The following is a 21,674-nucleotide window of genomic DNA, read 5'->3' as shown; positions in this document are numbered from 1 at the left end:
TAAGAGTGGTATTCAATGCTAGTCTATTCAAAGTAGACCCACTGAAGTTAATGAATGTGACTTACCTAAGTTCATTAATTTCAAAGACCCTGCTCTGAGTAGGACTTAACTGAATACAACTCTAAATATTTACGTGTTGATAAATCACCAAAATTACCATGCAAATGTAATTGTGTGTGGCACACATTTCACTTATGGTTTAACTGCTACATCTGTGACACCACTTTAGTGGCTTTAACACAAGCAAAGGCTATAAAACACATTTCAGGCATTTAAGATACCTTAGATACATTATCTTAGCAGTCTTTATAATGACTTTTCAAAACAGATCACTATCATAATCCCTATATTGTGGAACGATTATTGCTGGTGACAGATAATGGCTTGCCTGAGGGTCAGTTTGCCTACAGTAAAGCATTTCCATTGGCTACACCTGAAGGAGCAATGGGTTGATCTGTCAATCAGTTGCAAAATTTGAAGCTGATTTTTTTTTTAAAAAAATGCACTTGAGCTGATCCTACCAGGCTTTACAGTAAAAAGGGGTGTGGTTTGACTAGTGTTGTGTGCCCCCATTTTCAGAAAAGAGAAGTGGAGAGGTAGATATTGGAATTGTATCTCTAGCCTAAGAGTCCCCATTGGTCCTTTTGGGACATGAAAAGCCACTTCAGGAGAGGGATACTGAAAACATGGAAGAAGTGAGTGGGAGGGCCACTTAACCTTTCTGTGTTTCTTTATTATTATCTGATGTTTCTTTATTATAAATTTATTATAAATCACTACTTACAAGTGACTTCCCCTTTGCACAGCATTTTAAATGTATTTATCTTCACAAGTGTGCAGTTTGAATCCATAGTGGAAAAGCTATGAGAGAGGACAGTTTTGGAACAGATAAATGGCAGCCAACAAGAGGATTAAGTCTCTTCCTCTCCCACACGTCCAGCTTTCTCTTCTCTCAGTTGTTTCCCCCTGGAGTGGTTTTTCATCACCAATGTACATATTTGTACTTTGGCCCTTATCTACCTAGTTACTTAATGGCAGAGGTGAAATTTAAACAAAGGACTTCCTGGCCCACAGGTCAGTCTCTTAGCCTTTATGCTGGAAAAATATACCTCTTATTTCAGTGCTTCAGGCCTTTGTCTTCTTAAAGCTCTGAAGATCAACCAGCAATATTCTCTAACAACAGGACTATTTTATGTATTTATGTGCAAATACATTTGTTATTTCCTTTATTCTGAGTATTCTGCAACAGTTCCAGCCTGGCAGCAAATGCAATCTTTGTTTTCTTCTTTTCAGCTCCATGTGGTGGGCATTTTTCTTCTCCCAGTGGAGTAATCCTTTCTCCAGGCTGGCCTGGGTATTATAAAGACTCCTTGAATTGTGAGTGGGTGATTGAAGCTGAACCAGGACACTCTATCAAAATTACATTTGAAAGGTCTTGACAAAAGCTTTTTCTCCTTATATTTCCACTTTTTTACTGATAAACTGGAGATTATTTCCACTGTCATATAAATAGAAAATTAATTTTCATTTAACACACACTCATTTTTTTTATTTTCATTCTGTTGATTTAATGACTGAAGAGAACTACTGATGTATCAGCAGACTGTACCGATTTTTAGTTTCAGAATTTTTTTCTGTGTCTCAGTTTGTCATGACTCTCAGGACCATAGTGGTGGACCCAGCAAGGTGCCCCCCAATTTCAGACTACAGCTCCCATGGTCACTGACCATTGACCATGTTGACTGGGACTGATGGGGGGCACTGTGTTGGGGAAGGATGTGGTAGAGCATATACCTTGCATTCATAGAGTTCTATGTGCAGTCCCCACTATGTCCAGTATTAAAGGCTCTTACAGAAGGACTATACTGTCACAGCAGAACATGTGCTTTGCCTTGCAGAAAGACGCAGGTATCTCAAGTGAAACAGATGTTGACTAGCAGGGCTACAGAAAGCTCCTCTTGATGCTGCTGCCAGTCGTTGTTGCCAGTCTAGGCTAGATTGATCAATTATGTACAAGGCAGATCCATATGTTAATCTTTAAAAGAGAACTAGAAGCCTACAGCCAAACTATTATAATAATTTATTATAAGTTTACTATTATAATAATTTATTATAAGTCAGAGCGGTGTGCAAATTGCCTCTTGAAATCAACCCTATTTGTGAGGAGAGTATTGGGGGTGTCATTTCATCCAGAGGGAGGAAAAATTCTCCAACAATTTACTGGGTGGTGGGGCTTACCATTAACAGTAGCAAAATCACAGCTTCTTTCTTTTCTTCTTATTTTCTTATTTATTTATTTATTTTTACTTGTGCTCTTGCTGCAAGAGGCAGCAGTAGCAATTGTGATGCCCTGGGCTCCATTTGAATCCTCAACAATATCTGGACCTAGCATAATAAGTTACAGGGCATTGTGCATGTGTATGTGGGGGTACGGGATGAGAATGGGGCAGATCCAACTATACATTTAAAGCACACAGCACCTATTTTAAGTACATGACTTCCCCAAAGAATTCTAGGAACAGTGGTTTTCCCTTTGCAGAGCTACAAATTCCCAACACCCTTAACAAACCACAATTCCCATTATTCTTTGAGGGAAGTTATGCAGTTTACATTTGTTTTAGATATGCTTTAAATGCATGATATGGACCTTGCTAGGGAAGGGGGATGGTGGCTGCCACCAAAAAAATAAAATAAAATAAAATGGCAGAGGATTATTGGATGAACATTTTGCAAAGTGGTCTTATTTTTCTAGGGAATGGAGTTGGTAAAAATAAAATAATCAGAATTTTTCTTTGAGAAACTTTTTGGCTCAGCACTATTACAGTTCAAAATGTCAGATGGCCACTGCTGGAGTCCCTGCTGTGTCCACTGAATTTATGGGCAATCACGAAGGTATTGCTGGCAGTATTTCCATAAACATAAGCCCCACAAACAGGTTCTTATGGGAATGGAGCAGAGGTGGCAATGGATCTGCTGAATCTTAATATGGTCCATTGCCAGTTAAGAGGCCCAATCCATGCCCCTCCACTGCTCCTGCAACCCCCCAACTCACACCCCACCTTCTGCCCTGACCAGCAGTCATTTAGACACATCAGTGGTCCTGCCACTCCGATTGTTCCCTGAGCAGGGTTAGTGTTGTTGTGTAAAATACTTTTCATGTGTTAATTCTAAAAATGTTGGTACTGAATGGATCCCTTTTACAGAAGGTATTCATTTTTGTAAATGAGGTCACAGCTCTGAAGAAGCAGGACAATGGAATAATAAAGAGAGCAGCATTAAGGAATCATGAATGTGAAGCTTGTAAATTATTGATCTCCCAAATTTTTAAGTCATGCCTGCATAATTACTTCATAAGAAGAAAACATTGTGTTCAAATAAAATATATTTCAAACTGGAAGAGGAATAATTGAAGAAAACACCACCATTATTCTGAGTTCTTCTCCTCCTCCTTGTACCTCACAGTAAATTTTCCACCTCAGCAAAAGACAAGGTTACACATTCCTGTGGAATGAAGTGTTCCAAGGATGTGGTTCCACGTTAATATGGTTCCATTTGCTCTTCTGTATTTCTACAAGTCTTATTATTATTTCCACAAGTCCTGCTGGTGGAAACGAGCCTCTGAAGGCAACAGAAGCCTATTGTGACTGTTTGGCCCATCATTTTGAGGATAAAATCTCTTGACTCCATAGCAATTTAGACGTTACTATTATGACTACAGTTCCAGCTGAGGTGTTCAATGCTATGTCTTCTCTGACTTTGTGGGATCAACTTCAGTTTATGAGACATAATTATGTGGACAGGGTGGTTGCAGGAATGCATCCAACTACATGCCCTCTTGATCCCTGCCCATAATGGCTTCTAAAATCAAGCCGGGTGAGTCGAGGCAGTAGTAAATGCCTCTTTACATGAAGGGGTGGTGCCTACCACTTTAAAGGAGGTGGTAGTGCAGCCACTATTGGAGGGGGGGATAAACAGGCCCTGGGCCCAATGGATTGTAACAACTACCACCTGGTCATAGCTTCCTGGGAATAGTATTTGAGAGGGTTGTAGTGGAACAGCTGCAGACATTCCTAGATGAGACTGATTATCTGGATCCATTCCAGTCTGGGTTCAGGCCTGGGTTTGGGACTGAATCAGCCTTGATGGATAACCTTCTTAGAGAGAATGATAAGAGGAGTGAAGCCTTGCTCCTCCTGCTTGATCTCTCAGCAACATTCGATACCACTGACCATGGTATCCTACTGAACCAGCTCTGCAGGATGGGCATTGGTGGCACTGTGTTGTAGTGACTCCATTCATACGTGCAAGGTCATGTCAAGACAGTAGAACTGGGAAAGTACTCCTCAGCCCCCTAGTGTTTACATTGTGGAGTGCCACAGAACACTATCTTGTCCCCAGTACCATTCAGTATCAATATGAAATCGTTTGGAGTGGTCATCAGGAGTTTTGGAGCAAGGTGCCATCAGCATGCTGATTATACCCAGCTCTATTTCTCTATTCCTTCTAAATCAGGAGAGGCTGTTGGGGTGCAGTGGTGAACTGAAAGAATGTCAGTAAACTGAGCTTAAATCCTGGAAAGATACTGAGGTCTTGTGAGTGGGTGGTTCCCATGTCTAGGAGATAAGTCAATTGCCTGTCCTGGATGTAGTTGCACTCCCTCTGAAGGATCAGGTACACAGTTTGGGGGTGTTCCTTGACCCGACTCTGTCATTAGAGGCTCAAGTGAGCTCTATGGCCAGGAGTGCTTTCATCCAGCTTCAGCTGGTATGCCAACTGTGACCATTCTTGGACCATGGCAGCCTGACCACAGTTGTCCATGCATTGGTAACCTCAAGACTCGATTAATGTAACAAACTTTATGTGGGGCTGCCCTTGTATCTGGTCTGGAAACTGCAACTATTGCAGAATACAGCTGCTGGACTGTTTTCAGGAACAGATTACTGGCAACATAATACCCAGCTGCTGAAAGAGCTACACTGGTTGCCAGTTTGCTACTAGGCCAGGTTTAATGTATGTGTGTTAATTCACAAAGCCCTAAACAACTTTGGCCCAAAGTACCTCAGGGACCCCCTGACTCCTAATGTTACATCTCGATCACTAACATCTTCTGATGGGGCACATTTGGTGGTTCCCCTCATCCCTGAGATTCAGTTGGCCTCCACCAGGGACTAAGCCTTTAGTGTGGCAGGCCCTGCCCTGTGGAACTCCTGACTAATAGAGATCTGTCAAGAACAATCCCTCATTTTTTTCAGGTGCCTTTTAAAAGCCGAACATTTTAGACAGGCCTTTTAGCATGATCTCTCTCCCCTCCCCCAGCCATTACAGTATTATTGATGCTTTTATTATTGTTTTAATGATCTTTTTAGACAGGCTGAAAATGGCAACAGGGCTGGACATGTTTTGGTGAGCAGTCTTTTTTTGGTTTTGGTGATATTTTTATTGATTTTAATTTTTTATCTTTGTATGTTGTAAGCCACCTTGATAAACTTTATGAATAGTACAGCCTGTAAATACTTAAGTAAATAAATAAATAAATAAATAATTCACCTAGAGAATTCAACATAGGTAAAAAGCCAAGCACATTAAAAGGGGGGGATCTGGAAAAGCAAAGGTACATCGAAACTACAGAGTTCTCAATAAATGTCTAAATACTAAAAGAGAAAGCACCAGCATACCTCCAAGTGGTGGGTATTTCATAATCTTGGTGGTATCAATGAATTTTGATGTCACAGGTAAATGCAGAACCATGAGCCTCAGATGCTGATCTTACTTAACTGACAGGCAGGCTCATGTGTGAGCAGCTGGTTTAGGAGATAGCTTGGCCCCAAGCTGTTTGGGGCTTTAAACACTCAAACCAGCTCTTTAAATTGAGCCTGGAACCAATTTAGCAGCTACTTCCCAAGAATAATTTTAGAGTAATTGAAAGAGTTTGTGGTTGCTCTGTCTAGCTGGCAGCTGTCATCAGCTAGGTCCTAAATCTACCTGCATCTAGACAGGCTACCATCTGCTGAACCAGCACTATATCAACTGCCAGTACAGGTGACTACATGTTGAAGAACAGTGCCAATGGATTTCCTGTATATTTGTTGTTGTTGTTCTCATCTTTAGAACTCTACTTAGGAGAAGCAAAGGTTCATAATTCAGGTAGCTTGTCTTTATAGACTGGAGAGAATAAGTGTGTGTGTCTTCGTATCTCCGCTGTTAGGAAATACAGGAAGATGCCTATACAGGGTCAAACCACTGGTCCATCTAAATCAGTATTGTGTACATGGCCTGACAGTGGCTGTCCAGAATTTGTGATAGGAGTTCTCTCCCTGCCCAATCTGGAAATGGTAGGGATTGAACCAGGAACCTTCTGCATGCAAAGCAGATGCTCTACCACTGTGTTATGGTTCTTTGCTTTCTTTTTGTCATCTTATTAGTTCTGCTCGGTTCTGCATCTGCTCTGTTTTTTCATTTCTCTTAAAATTCTGTTTCCCATCTTGTCTGCCATACTACTTCCTCCTTTAAAAAAAAAGTATCTTTCCTCTCTTTAGACTTCATTCCCCATCCCCCCAAAAAGTGGGGAGTGACAAAAATAAGATAAATTTTAAGAAACAACTGCCCACTGTATGAAAGAACCATGGGATTTTATCTGGACAAGGCTGCATATGCACTTACTTGTTTGTAGCATAAAAATGTAATTTTTCCTAATACAGAATCGTTGATGCTTGTCTTCAATGTGCTTCTTTCAATCAAGATTGATTGTAGATCCTGTTATCCAGATGGATGGATGTGGTTACTTGAAATGTGTGTTAAATCCCTCCACTTGATTAGATTACATTTGAAAATGCCTCTCCTTGTGATCTTGGTATACACCCACCCACAACATCATTGGGCAGATGTGGATAAACTCCCCATTGCTGGGGCTTGCATCTATTTTCAAATGGGCACATTGCAGGGTAATGCAGAATCGATCTGCAATGTGCCCTTATTTTCAGAATGAAACCAGTTTCAGAATGAAACAAGCACTTTTCAGGGCAAAAAGCACACATGTATTAGGTCAGCAGTTCCAAAACTGTGGTCCACAAGCTTCATTGAAGTTGTTTGTGGCATGTGTGTAAAAATATAATTAAAAATCATAGTCTACCACAGCACATTACAATTGCTACAACAAACAGAACACTTATTAAGTGGTCTGCCAAGGCCCTCAGCAATTTTCAAGTGGTGTATGGGGGAAAGAGTTTGGGAACGACTACAGTAGGTCTGAAATGTGTATGGACTAGGTAGAAAAAGCTTCAGACTGCATTGATTCTAGAATAAAATGTGTGTATGCAGAGAGTGTTAGCAGATTTTTTCCACTGAAATCAATGGGGTTTAAATTGTTACACTGATTTCAGTGGGAACAAAGTTCAACTAACTTAGTGTGGATCCAATCCATGTTTTATAAAATATGCACTACCTTTACACATTCTAATCTCTTGTGTTTTACCTGTACTTTGGGCATTAACTGAGATAATGTCTAAATTTTATTTGCTTATTTTCTTTAAAGATTATAATAACAATAACAATAACAATAAACAATAAGAATAATAAACAATAAGAATAATAAACAATAAGAATAATAAACAATAAGAATAATAAACAATAAGAATAATACTTGTACCTCCCTATTTGGGGAAGGGCATGATAAATGAATAAATGCACACAAATTGTGGTTTGTCAGTATTGTATGTAAAAACCATAGCGATACTTGCTGAATAAATGTTTGGACCTCCCAATAACATCTGTTCTATATCTATTAGGATACAGAAAGGAACACAATATTGCTTTCTATACTGGCTTATCGACTAACAATCCCACAATCTATCACAAGATGCATGATCTAAATTTGGGGGTAGGGTCTCCCATATTGGGTCCATTAGGCAGGATTTTAAACGGTAATTAATTGATTCCTTATAGCCCTTAACTCATCCATTTGTCTTCCGTTCTGCAGGAGAGATGCAGGACTTATAGAGAAGGTTTGTTACTCAAACACAGGTCCTTCTAAGCCAGCCTGGTGGCCTTCAGTTGTTTTGGAGTGCAACTGCTATCAACCTTAGCTAGCATTGCCAATGTTCACGGATGAGTGGAATTGTAGTTCAAAATATCTGGAAGGTGCCAGATTGGGAAAACCTGCTCTAAGCAATCTTCCACACCATTCATTTCCTCCTAGATATTTCTATTCTCGAGCATTACCACTCTTGCAGGAAACTCAGTTAAAACAGCTGTTTTAAGTGCTGCTTAACCATTGTAAGCCTATCACTGTGTCTGATCTTAAGTAATTGGTTGAATTATCCGGATTCGCTGAGCTCTGAAAGCTGGTTAAGTCAGGGCTAATTTGCATTTTCATTAGTTTATGGAGCATTCAGAACCTCCTTTCGGGAAGCATGAATCATGCTTCTGATTCTATTTCAGATCTATCATTCAAAGTGAGGGTTCATGGAGCAAAAGCACAATGACATTTGTAAGCTCCTCAGGTCATGAGGTCATGTTTCTTCTCTCTGATATACCAGGAATAGCAGTGACTTGATCTGTTGAATGTTGCAAGTCCTCATAGAGTCAGTCTGATCGGAAACAATAGCAGTAAGAAATACAAATTAGCACCTTTTATCTTAATGTGATGTTGAAGCCTAATTATTACTGCATAAATGCCAGCAGTTAATCATCTCATTGCTAAGTACTGCACCACACTAATGAGCTTAAACCCTGCACACCATACCATTAATTTAAGTTATTTCCCAGAAATAACATTGTATATTTCAAATATGCATATAGTTTAATTTTTTCCAGATTTTCCCCAGTTGCTTGGATACTTAATATTTGCTACTTCTGAGAAATGATAGTAAAATGGAACTTATGTTTCTTTATAATTAAATAATATTTAACTCCTATAGCCAAATGTCACAAATCATACATAATCATTTACCATGTAGTAACAATTTTGATGTAACTACTTCGTGAATTTGTCATCTATATAGTCCTGCCAAGCAGTGAGCATGCTCTTACCAGATTTCAGGTGGACATGTGTGGTAAATCTATAGTAAACGTCTTCTGATTATTATATTTTTAGCTATCATGATTGTTAACTTGTTTGTTTTGGGAGAGGGGATCTCTCTTTAATCCTGGGCAATTTAATAATTTACCATATGCAGCTTGGCAAAAACAAGTCATTTCTCTGTAAACTAGGGATCAAGAGTACAGACTTAGGTTTCAGTCCAATATGCACCCTACTATGATACAACCAAACTTGCCTGTATCTAGTTTTTTTAAAAAAATATTTAACAAAATTTATATACTGTTTGATTGTAGAAAACGTCTAAGCAGTTTACAACAGATCAGAGAGCAAGTTAAACCATGGCTTTCACAGCCAGAAGAAGAGGTGATGTCCACCAACATAGAAGGCTTTAAAAGGGAATTAGACAAACTCCAGACTATATGCTACCTCCAGCATAAAAGGCAGTGTATCTCTGAACACCAGTTGTTGGGGAACAACAGTGGGGAAATGGCTTTTGCTCTCATGTCTTGCAGGTTTTCTAAAGGCATCTGGTTGGCCACACGGGAAACAGGATGCTGGGCTAGATAGGCCTTTGGTCTGATCTAGTAGGGCTCTTTGTATGTTTTTATGCTTGCTTCTTTATGACACAGTGGGATTTACTTAGTATAATGGCATAAAGATTAAAAAGCTTACTCACACTTATGAATGATATATCATGATTAAATCGTTCATTGGAAGACTAAAGAACAAACCGTTCCACCAGTCTATTTGTCATCCCAGCTGGGTCATATGAGACAGCATGTATGTTTGGGAAGCAACTATTGTTTATATAGTTATTTGCTTTGATAATGCTTTCTGCTTGAGAAGTTCTGTACAACATGACACTGCAATATACAATAGGATTGCACTCAGTGTGAACTGTTCCTCAAAGTACAGCACAACAAACCTGTGCAATCCCTTTATCTTGGGGTCATTTTATATATTACAGTTTTGTACAACCAAGTGTTTGGTTGGTTGGTTCCAGTATGTGCATGTTTTGTGTAATGGAAATGGCTGTGGCAATGCATTTTTTTTTTAAAAAAACCTGACATATATTAAGAAACCAATATTTTTTAAAGCAACTGCATTGACTAGTCCATCAGATTCATTCTAACAACATTTATTTTTATGTATTGATATACAGAGTTGTAATATAGAGTGGCAATATTAGTGGAACATAAAAAGTAGGTTAGATTTGCATACTCTTCTGTTGTGGTGTTGTGTTCCTTCCAGAGAAAAGAAAACCAACAGGTCAGCCTGACACTGTTTTAAGTTTTTTATGTTTTATTTTTATCTTTTAAGTTATTTTATTCTCACTCCTTCATATGTGTATGCACATATATACATGTATGTATGTTTGTATGTGTGTGTATGTGTATGCATAATGGATTTTATGGATTTTAATGGTATTTTATGCATTTTAATTTACTGTAAAGTTTGTGTTTTTATTATGTGTTGTATTATATATGTGTGCACTTTTATTGTAGCTGCCCTGAGTGCCCTGTTGTAGGATAGAAGGGAGGGAAATAAATAAATAAATAAAATAATCATATGACTTTTATTGAGCAACACATGTTGGTATAAGGCATTTCTTAATCTGAATAAGTATGCATATGGCTTTTTTTAGGGGGCAAGTGGGGGAGGAACACCTGACATTGCTTTTAAATAAATGACACCTTGCTAATTTGGTGGCAATTGTAGAGATATTTGTCGTAGGAAGGAATTGAAATGTTGGTTTGTTTGGGGGAAGGTGGGAAATTGATGATTCAGATGGCTTCTAAATATGTGGTACCATCTTAAAATATTACTGCACACTGTTTTTAACAACATGCAGAAATAGTTGACAGTATGATTATGTTGTAAGCCATGAGTGGTTGCAGATCATTTTAATACTGCTCTTGCCTACATGTGGAGGTTCCAGATGATTGTCCAAGAAGCTAGCTTTTTAATGCAGTTGCTACGGTCGTGTTTGGACATAAAAGACTTGGGCTCATGCATTTCTGCTTCTCCCCCACCAGCAAGGAGATCAGAACCATTTCCTTCCATTTTCAACTAAGAATGGTTTGTCATGATGGCCAAATCGACAAACTGTCGTTAGTTTCAACTGTGGTTTGTCCACGCAAGCCAAATTCAAACTGTGGTTTATTATTCTGGCTTGTTCGGATAAACCATAGTTAAAACCAGAGCTTGGAAAAGTTACTTTTTTGAACTACAGCTCCCATCAGACCAATCCAGTGGCCATGCTGGCTGGGACTGATGGGAGCTGTAGTTTAAAAAAAGTAACTTTTCCAAGCTCTGGTTAAAACCAACCACAATCCCCAGTTAATTCAACACTACAAAATGTGATTGATTTAAAATGGAAATGGATGCTTTTGATCTCCTTGTGGTCACACCAGAGGAGAGGGGGGATGGGAAATACAATGCTAAGCTATGGTTTAGTATTACTTCTGAACAATGTCTGTGTGGGACCATTACAGATACACTATTTAACCATGCTTAACAACAAACTTAAAACTGGGTAATATCCTAAATATATAGTGAAACTATGAAGCCTATTACCAGAGGCTCTACATATGGAGATACTAGCAAAAGCCTCTCTTACATCTTGGAAATTGACAGGTTCCTGGTCCTCCTCTGTGTGGCAACCTTTCAAGTACTTGAACAGTGCTATCATATCTCCCCTCAGTCTTCTCTTCTCAAGGCTAAACATGCCCAGTTCTTTCAGTCTCTCTTCATAGGGCTTTGTTTTCAGTCCTCTGATCATCCTTGTTGCTCTCCACTGAACCTATTCCAGTTTGTCTGCATCCTTCTTAAAGTGTGGTGTCCAGAAGTGGACACAATTCTCAAGATCAGGCCTAACCAGTGCCAAAGAGAAGGGAACCCATATGTCACACAATTTGGAAACTATACTTCTGTTAATGCAGCCTAAAATAGAATTTGCTTTTTTTGCAACCACATTACACTTTTGGCTCATATTCAGCTTGTGATCAACAATTCCAAGATCCTTCTCGCATGTATTATTGCTGTGCCAAGTATTCCCCATCTTATAACTTTGCATTTGGTTCTTTTTCCTAAGTGTAGGATGCCGCACCTATCCCTGTTAGATTTCATTCTGTTGTTTTCAGTGCAGTGCTCTAGCCTATCAAGATCCCTTTGAATTTTGTTTCTGTCTTCCAGGGTATTAACTCTCTCTCCCAATTTTGTATCATCTAATCATTTAATAAGCATTCTCTGTCCTTCCTCATCCAAGTCATTAATAAAAGTGTTGAAGAGCACTGGGCCCAGGACCGAGCTCTGCAGTACCCCACTCATTACACCCCCCAGTTTTAGATGGAACCATTGATAAGCACTCTTTGAGTACGATTCTGGAGCCAACTGTGGATCCACCTGATAGTTGTTCCATCCAGCTCACATTTAGCTAGCTTGCTAATCAGAATATCATGGGGCACTTTGTCAAAAGCTTTGCTGAAGTTGAGATGTATTATGACCACAACATTCCCACAGTCTATCAGGGAGATTACCCAAACAAAAAATGAGATGAGGTTAGTCTGGTAAGGTTTGTTCTTGATAAATCCATGTTGGCTTCTAGTAATCACTGCATTGTTTTCAAGATGCTTACAGACTGTCCGCTTTATAATCTGCTCTTGCATTTTCCCAGGGATCGATGTCAGGCTGACTGGTCTGTAGTTCCCAGGTTCCTCCTTTTTGCCCTTTTTTGAAGATGGGGACAACATTCGCCCTTCTGCAATCATCAGGCACTTCACCCATCCTTCACAATTTTGCAAAGATAATGAAAGTGGTTCTGAGAGTTCTTCATCTAGTTCCTTCAATACTGTAGGGTGCAGTTCATCGGGCCCTGCAGATCTGAACTCTTCAAAGTGATTAGGTATTCCTTTACCATTTATCTATCAATTTCAAAGTGCAATCCTGATCCTTCAACTTAACATTTCCCAGGAGGGTCATAGACCCTCTTTTGGAAGAAGACTGAGCCAAAGTAGGAATTCAGCACTTCTGCCTTTTTTTTGCCATATGTTATCATACGCCATCCTTATTGAGTAGCTGTACCACCATTTGTCTTTTACTATGGATGTGACTGAAGAAATCATTTTTGTTGCTTTGGCATCTCTCGTTAACCTCATCTCATTCTCAGCTTTAGCCTTCCTGACGCCATCCCTGCAATGCCATGCTACCTGTCTGTAATCTTGCTTTGTGGCCTGGCCTTTCTTCCACTTTCTGTATGTGTCCTTTTTTGTTTTCAGGTCATCTCTAAACTTTTTGTGAAGCCATATTGGCTTCTTCTGCTGTCTTCCCCCTTTTTTTCTTGATGACATGGTTTGCCATTGTGCCTTTAGAATTACTGTTTTTAGAAACTCCCACCCACATTGGCCTCCCTTTCTCATTAGAGTTGCTTGTCATGGAACATTGCTTACCACTACCATTCATCGGTTATTAAAATTATCTTTCCTGAAGTCCAGGATAAGTATACGGCTTCTCTTGGCTGTTACTTCCTTTAAAATCAAGAACTCAGGTATAATGGTGTCATTCCCCCATAATTCTCATAACTGCTACTTCATCTCTATTGGTTAGAATCAAGTCAGGGACAGCTGATCCTGTAGTTGCTTCCTCCACTTTCTGTAGGAGAAAGTTATCTCCGACACAAGTCAGGAATTTCTTGGAGGGGCCGTGTTTGTCAGAATTTTGGGGTAATTGAAGTTCCCCATTACTACTACATCATGCCTCCTCAAAATATTGGCAATTTGCTTTTCAAAAGTTTCATCCTCGTCTTCTCCTTGATTGGGCTGTTGGTAGTAGACTCCAACCACCATGTTCCTTTTATTCCTTGCCCCTTTTATTTTAATTCAGATACTCTCGGTAGAGCTACAAAGCTTATCCTCCTGTATTTCTGTGCAGGGATATATTTAACATATAGCGTGACTCCGCCTCCTTTCTATTCCTTCTGTTCTTGTTGAACAAGTTATATCCTTGTGTTGTATTCCAGTCATGGGAGTCATCCCACCAAGTTTCAGTTATACCTATCAAGTCATATTTACTCTCCTGTATTAAGAATTCAAGTTTCTCCTGTTTGTTTCCCTTACCGTGGGCATTAGTATACAGACATCAAAGACCATGTGATTTATGGCCTGGCTTCCTTCCTACATTTTTATGAAGACTATTACTGGGCCCCATTAGAGCCATTCCCCCAGTTCCTCTTACTGTGCACAAACCTTTGTTAGTCGTTACCGCCAAGTTTACATCTCCCTCCCCCTTAGGATTCAGTTTAAAGCTCTCTTGATGAATTTCTCCATGCTGTGGCCAAACACATTCTTCCCAGTCCTTGTGAGATGCAACCCATCACTGACCAGCAGTCCATCTTCCAGGAAGAGTAGCCTGTGGTCCCAGAATCCAAATATCCCATGTCACAACCTTCTTTGTAGCCAGTCATTCACCCAGAGTATTTTCATTCCCGTTCTACTCCTAAGTACTGGAAGGATGGATGAGAAAACTATCTGGGCCCCAAAGTCCTTGAGTTTCCTTCCCAGGATTTCAAAGTCTGACATGATTTCTTTGTAACTCCACTTGGCAGTATATTACATTCCCACATGGATGAGAAGAAAGGGATATCTGTCAGTGGGCTTTATGAGTGATGGCAACTCTTCCATCACATCTCAATTCCTTCCTCCAGGGAGACAGCATACTTGGTGAGTCCATGGATCTTCTAGGCATACTTGGATTTCAATCCCACACAGCAGGGAGTCTCCCACTACTACTACTGCTCTTCTGTTCTTGTTGTTGTGGGCCGTGGTTTCATCACCTCTGTTTGACTGAGCTTCAGCCTCTCAGTCGCTGTTGCATGGAGTCTTCTGTAATTCTTCCCCTGCAGGCTGTCCTCCAGTCTCATCCTCAAGTGCTTGAAAGTGGTTCTATAGTTCCACCGGTGAAGGGTGTCTTCTAGCTTTTCTGCTCCTAACTGTCACCATTTTCCACAGAGTTTCTTCCACTTTGTTGTAGCTCTTCCCAACAGTCTCCTCTTCTGCTTCAACATGCTGTTCTTCTACCTCCTGTACTTCTCTTTGCTGTTGTTGTTCCAGTGTAAGAACTCTTCGTCTTTTCTTATAATCTTCAGTGTGATCACCTGCCGTTGCAGAGTTCTCACCTTTTTCTTCCAACAGCACCTCCAGCTTGCACTTGTTGCACATGTATGCCATGTTGTTCTCAGGTAAGAAAACAAACATTGCATACACCTTGCAGGTCACCACTACTGGAGTGTTCTTCCCATCCATAGACTCTACTGCCTTTTGTTTGTTTGTTTCTTTCTACTTTCATTGCAGTGACCTGTGCTTTGTCCTGTCCTCCTTTAGGGTAAACAGGAGGGTCCCACTGGTATGTGGTGCATTGTATAAGAAAAAGAAAAATTAGGGACCTCCCCTTTGACCTTCCCTGCTGCACTCCTCTGCCAAACTCCTGTTAGCTCTCCCTGTCCACTCACTCTGTTCACTAACTCCCTGAGAGCTGGCTCACATGTATATCCTCTGGACCAGTACAGATATCTAGCACAGTGAATAGGTGGTAGAAGGGATTGCTTTATCTAGATTGTTGTAATGTTAATTAATGCATAATCATTAGAATTGTGTATTTTGAGCTACAATATTGTGACCAGTGATTCTAATAATGAGTGAGATGTTTTCAGATATCTAAACATAGGGAAAAAAGGACTTCCATGAACAGAATGCCCCTTTAAAAAGATATTTCTAATTAAAGTGGCATCTTTTAATATATGCCTTGCTTCTTTTTCCCCTGATTTCAGTAACTTAAAGTAATATTTCTTCTGGTTTATTTTGTAAATGATCCAATATAAAATTATTAGATAATTCTTATTCTTTGGGTAAAACAATTACTGTTCAAACACTGGTATTTACTAAATGTCTGCGTCCCTGACAGACGATATCTGTCGGAACGCCTCTCCCGATATGAACCGGCCCGTACACTACGGTCTACTACGAAGGCCCTCCTCCGGGTTCCGACTCATAGGGAAGCCCGGAGAGTGGTGACAAGATCTAGGGCCTTCTCAGTGGTGGCCCCCGAACTATGGAATGGTCTCCCCGAGGAGGTGCGCCTGGCGCCGACACTATCATCTTTTCAGCGCCAGGTTAAAACCTTTCTCTTCTCTGAGGCATTTTAATTCCTGTTAATTGTAAATTATTATATTTTGATTTTAGACTGTACAGTTTTGTGTACAGTTTTGTGTTATTTTTATTGTATTTTTAATGTTCACCGCCCAGAGAGCTGTTGCTAGTCGGGCGGTATATAAGCTTAATTAAATAAATAAATAAATAAAATAATTCTTTACTAATTCTGGTGGTATAAATGGAACTAGATGAGAATATGAAGTGCTGGGAGTGCAGATTAAAGCTATGCTGCATTTCTCTTGTCACTCAAATGTAGATGGATGTTAAAATGCAAGTATTTGATGCACATTTTAACAACTGAGGTTTTAATTTTCATATATTCTTTGCTTCTGGGTTGGTAACTGGGGAAGAAGAACTCTTCAATGGGCCAGGCTTAATAGATAGACTGCCTGTTGCAAAACCCTACCTAAATTAAAATATATGTCAATTTTTCTGGTGCTATGCATGCAGGTAGTCTAAGATACACCAGTTAAATCTTTGTACTACTTTTGAATATAGCTATATAGTAGCAGGTCAATATAAAAATGTGGGTTTTTTTCTGTATGTGTTTCATTGCCCTTGTAGTCTCATCAGTGCTGGTGCCAGGCTATTTTGTGCCCTAGGCAAGGCTAACTACTTGCACCCCCCCCACAAAAAAATTGCTAACTTCAATATTCAAAAACAGATGCCTTGTAGAAAAAATGAAAAGCACAAAACTTGAAACTGCTAAATTTATTTTAGTTGCATTTTTTCCAAGGGTTAAAAAAACTAATCTGTATAAAACTGTGCCCCTCAAAGGTCAGTACTGTGCCCCTCTGAGGTCTGCGCCCTAAGCGGCTGCCTAGTTGGCCTAGTGATAGCACCGGCCCTGAGTCTCATGGACAAATGCAATGCTACAAATATTTAGAAGAGAAGTATAAAAAATTATGGATAGCAATTTAGCAATAAAGGTAAAGGTGAAGGTGTCCCCGCACTTGTAGTGAGAGTTGTTTTCGACTCTTAGGGTGACGTCTTGCTTTACTAGATGTTTACTAGCCAGACCGTATATATATATGGGGACGGACTGCCAGTTTCTTCCCCGGCCTTTCTTTATCCCCCAGCATATGCCGGGTACTCATTTTACCGACCACGGATGGATGGAAGGCTGAGTGGACCTCAACCCCCTTTACTGGAGATTCGACTTCCTCCTTCCGTTGGAATCGAACTCCGGCCGTGAGCAGAGCTTTGGCTGTGTTACCGCCGCTTACCACTCTGCGCCACGGAGATTTAATGCAAGTTAGAGGGGAGTCACTAGCTCCATCATTGGACATTTTATGTATCAGTTTATAAATGAATATATCTCAATAAATACACCTTTCACTGGGTTTGAATTCCAGTGAGGATATTGTTGATCTACTGTGTTGACAAGTATCAGACACTCTTTTTTTTTCTTTTGCATTTAATTTAGTTGGGGAGGGGGAATATCAGTAGATGGAAGCACCAGCTCTTGCACATGTCCCTCAAAGAGAAAAGAAAATGTGTTTAGATGTATCTTGTACAGCTTTGGAAATGTAGAAAGCCTTGGATCCAGAGGCTGAAAGAGAGCAGTGGTGAAACAGACATGTTCCTTCACGTGCACATGCACGCACACACACACACTTTTGAAAACATCCAGAAAAGTTCTTTCACATAAGAGGTTTTTAAATGAAACATCTAGAGCCTGTCTCATCCATTGGGGAGAATGTTGTCAGTTTCATCATAAGACTTTGTCCATTACCATTATCCAAGTCTTGCTGCAATAGTTGCCAAGAACAATTGTAAAATTGACAGCCAAGCACTGTCAGCATATAAGTGAAACTGAGAAGTGGCTTTGTTGGGACATTTAGAAATTCATATGTTCAGAAACGGTTTACCAGAAACACATGGATACCTGAGTTTCTGTGGATATATGTGGATTCTGTGGATGGCATAAAATCTGTGGAAGAAAAAGGGACCAGGTTCACACATTATTAGTACTTAGAGAGCTTAATTTGAATGTTTAGATGCAAGATACGTGTCTCATTTAAATATTATATCCTATCAATGTAAAAAAAAATCTGTGTGTGGTCATTGGGTATATTTTACGTCTATGTGTGTTTCTTCAACATAGATTCCAGACAGAGCTCAATTACGATGTTCTGGAAGTGCACGATGGACCAAACCTTTTGTCACCACTTCTAGGATCTTATAATGGTACACAAGTCCCTCAATTTCTGTTCAGTAGTAGCAATTTCATTTACCTTCTGTTTACAACAGACAACAGTCGTTCTAATAATGGATTCAAGATCCACTATGAAAGTAAGTAATTTCTGCTTTCCTTAACATATAAGGTTATTTTGTAGCATAAGCCTGAAAGGCAGTTGTTTATTTTGTGCATGTGTATGCATGCACACATTTTATACTAGCACTTTTTTCTTCTCTATGTATGTTTTGTGAGTCCACAGCTTTGTGGATTAATATGCCACTAGAGATGAACGAATCTGTGCAGAACATAACATATCCCTATGTCTATAGGTGTTGCTCTACAGTAGAATAACACTTCCAGTCTTAGTTTTCTATCTGATAAAGGAAACTAAGGAAAAAATTTAATTGATTGATTGAAATGGTTAGGAGAGGCAAATCCTACAGAACGGGGATCTATGAGATAGTTGTCTTGCAGCAGTGTTTTTGGACTACATCTCCCATCATCCCCAGGCAGCTTTGCCAATGGAGAGAGATGATGAGACTTGTAGCCCAAAAACATCTGGGAATCCAAGGTCAAAGAACACTGCCCTACAGAAAACCCTTCAATATGCCTGGACTTAAAACTAGAGCTTACTAAGAACCACTTAAGTTACCTGTATAAAAACACATCCTTGTAGGAAAGAAAATGTGACATGTAATCTATGGAGACCGTAATTTGTGGTACATGTACCTGTTTTATATTAAAAAAAATCTCACCTATTTCTCCAAGGAGATTCAAGGCAGTTAACAAACAGTAATCAAAACAGAATAAAACAGACATTATCCCCATCACTATGAAAAAACCCCTCAGTATGCACTCAAATTAATGAAATAACACTTTCCAACCTGTTCAACAAGTTCCAGCACAAAAGTAACATCATTGAACCAGCTATATTGCACAATTAATCAAGGCCTTAAAAAATAAGTTTCACAAGCAATCTGAAACATAGTGATGGGGCCCAGTGGAGCTCACTTGGCAAGGTATTCCATAGGATAGGAGACACAACAGAAAAGGACATACCCCAAGTTGCCACCAGCCTTCCTTCCTGAGGTTGATGGATTTGCAGCGGGGCTCCAGATGACAGAACATGTAGATATAACAACTAGAGGTGTGGAGAGGAACCTACATAGCAAGATAGTATTATCCTGTAACTAAGGAAACCTTATCAGGTACACAACAGTGATGATGTGTCATGGTAAATGCAGGGAACGCATTATATTAAAAGTGGGGAAATAGACTAAATATTCTTAAGCCATATTAATGATGATGGCAACTTCCCCTCAGTTCCGTTTGGAATTTGGCTTAGCTAATGAGAACTTTGTCCCCCTCCCAATTTGTAAAATAACTCATTTTTTTCCTGAGTCCAATTCCAACATTTGTAAATATTGCTTGGTTTAGATACCATATTTGGAAACAAGATGGAACCCATATGATTTTCCAGTCCCTGTAGTAGTTCCTCGCAGACACTCAAAGCACCCCACCCAAAAGTCCTGTACTGTTCCCCCTTTCCTTCACCCAAAAGGTGCTATGCCAGGAACAACTGGTAGGCCTATCTATGACATGCCTGTCTTTCTCCCTGGCATCTGAATTGGGAGTTGCACCTGAGTACTCAGTAGAGATATCAACCTTTTCTGGAAATATGTCCAAGAGCTCCTTGTACCTGTTGTGATCATGCTATCATGAGCATGTATAGTGAGTAATATCCGAAGTGCAAGGAGTTATGGGACAAGTGGTGGCTGACGTCCCTGCTGAGTATTCATATGCATGACACAAAGATACATTCTGTTCTATGAGTGCTTAGTAGCTTCAGAAATAACTTTAGAGGGGAAAGGTTGCTTGATTTGTAATGCATCTGAGCTTTATGAGCTGGAAAACTTCATAGTCTGAAGTTTGGTGATGTCACTATATCATCTTAGTAAAAACAGTTTGTAGCATAATTACTTTTCACAAAGAATATTTCACCTATAATGATAATACTAGTGGTTATTAATAGAATTTTTAAAATAAAATGTTTAGTGGCTTAAAGCTGAAAACAACAAAACAGACAAGCCTTGTTGTCAGGCCTATAACTTAGCATACATGCAAAACAGACTTACCAGATGTGAATTAACATGTGATTTATATATATATAAATCGGTTCCCTTTCAGTTCTCTTCGGTTCTCATTTTTCCAACGTTAAATTCAGTTTTCTACACTTCTACAGCTGCAATTTTTTTTAAAAAAAATCCTCATGAAAATTATCCGCCATTTTGGTGTGAATTTCTGCAAATAAACAGTAGGCAGTTTTGACAAAGGTACATATATTCGCAAGCCATTCCTCATCATTTCATGCCTTTTTGCATCTTAATTTCACTCGTATTCATTTTACGCACACTTTCCCCTAATATATGAATTTTTGTAAATGTTGTTTAGTTGGTGAACTAAATATATATAATAGCAGCTGTGAGGAAGCCTGAACAGCTAGACTTTATCCCTTTTCTCAAGCTGTTTTATTAGGCTGCCCATATGGAAGCAGCTGCTGTGTGTGCGTGTGCATAATTTGGACTATGGCAGGCATAAACAAGATGAAGGCACCCTTGCAACTGTTAGTTACGTATAGGGTTGCAGGAGGAAACTGCAGAACTGTGCTTCCAGGATGGACTCACATGATCTAATCCTGGTGAATCATACCCCAGATCAGTTCATGGAATCTACTTTAGAATTCTCCGGATGATCCCTTACCAGTCCAAGTGGTGCATTTCTGCCTTTTTTTCCTTTGAAGAAGCTTCAGGATAAGTGTGACTTTTGAAGGGTGGCTGTATTTCGCTTCTCATATTGTGTCAAAAAGTGTGAATTTGATGAATTCAGCTTTAGATGCAAACTGAATTGAATTTCTCCCCCATCCCTAATGTGCAGCTAGCCAGTTGTCTCTGAGGGTGTAATAATTTTCTCTGTAACGGGTGGCTAATCCTTGGTATAGGTATCACCCAAGCCAGTTTTTCTGCCCCAACATCAGAGGCCACCAAAATCTTTGCAGAAAAACAACCTGGACACAGTGCTGGGTCCTCAGGCCAAAAAGGTTAGCCACACTTGCTCTATAATGACTCAAAACCAAATGCTTGTTCTGTGATGACCAAGTGCTTTGAAATGGCATAAATATTCTGGACTCGGTAGAGAAGATGTTCTGGGCTAGCCTTTGTTGTTCTTGCAAGTTGCCAAAAATTGCTTGGAC

The 21,674-nt window shown here is 39.7% G+C and overlaps 1 protein-coding gene across 3 annotated transcripts in view; it reads left to right on the top strand.

Annotated features, from left to right (window-relative positions):
• Positions 1-21,674, top strand: part of CSMD3 (CUB and Sushi multiple domains 3) — a 1,044,618-nt gene that overhangs the window by 664,895 nt on the left and 358,049 nt on the right. For all 3 annotated transcript variants that reach the window (XM_061605340.1, XM_061605331.1, XM_061605321.1), the window contains 2 exons: positions 1,294-1,432; positions 18,350-18,537. In XM_061605340.1, the coding sequence (XP_061461324.1) occupies positions 1,294-1,432; positions 18,350-18,537 (327 nt within the window). The remainder of the gene's footprint in view (positions 1-1,293; positions 1,433-18,349; positions 18,538-21,674) is intronic.

The sequence above is a fragment of the Rhineura floridana genome, chromosome 1 (assembly GCF_030035675.1).
Source record: "Rhineura floridana isolate rRhiFlo1 chromosome 1, rRhiFlo1.hap2, whole genome shotgun sequence".
NCBI lineage: Eukaryota > Metazoa > Chordata > Lepidosauria > Squamata > Rhineuridae > Rhineura > Rhineura floridana.
Note: the sequence above shows the minus strand (reverse complement) of the source record. Positions and strands in the feature narration are given on the sequence as shown.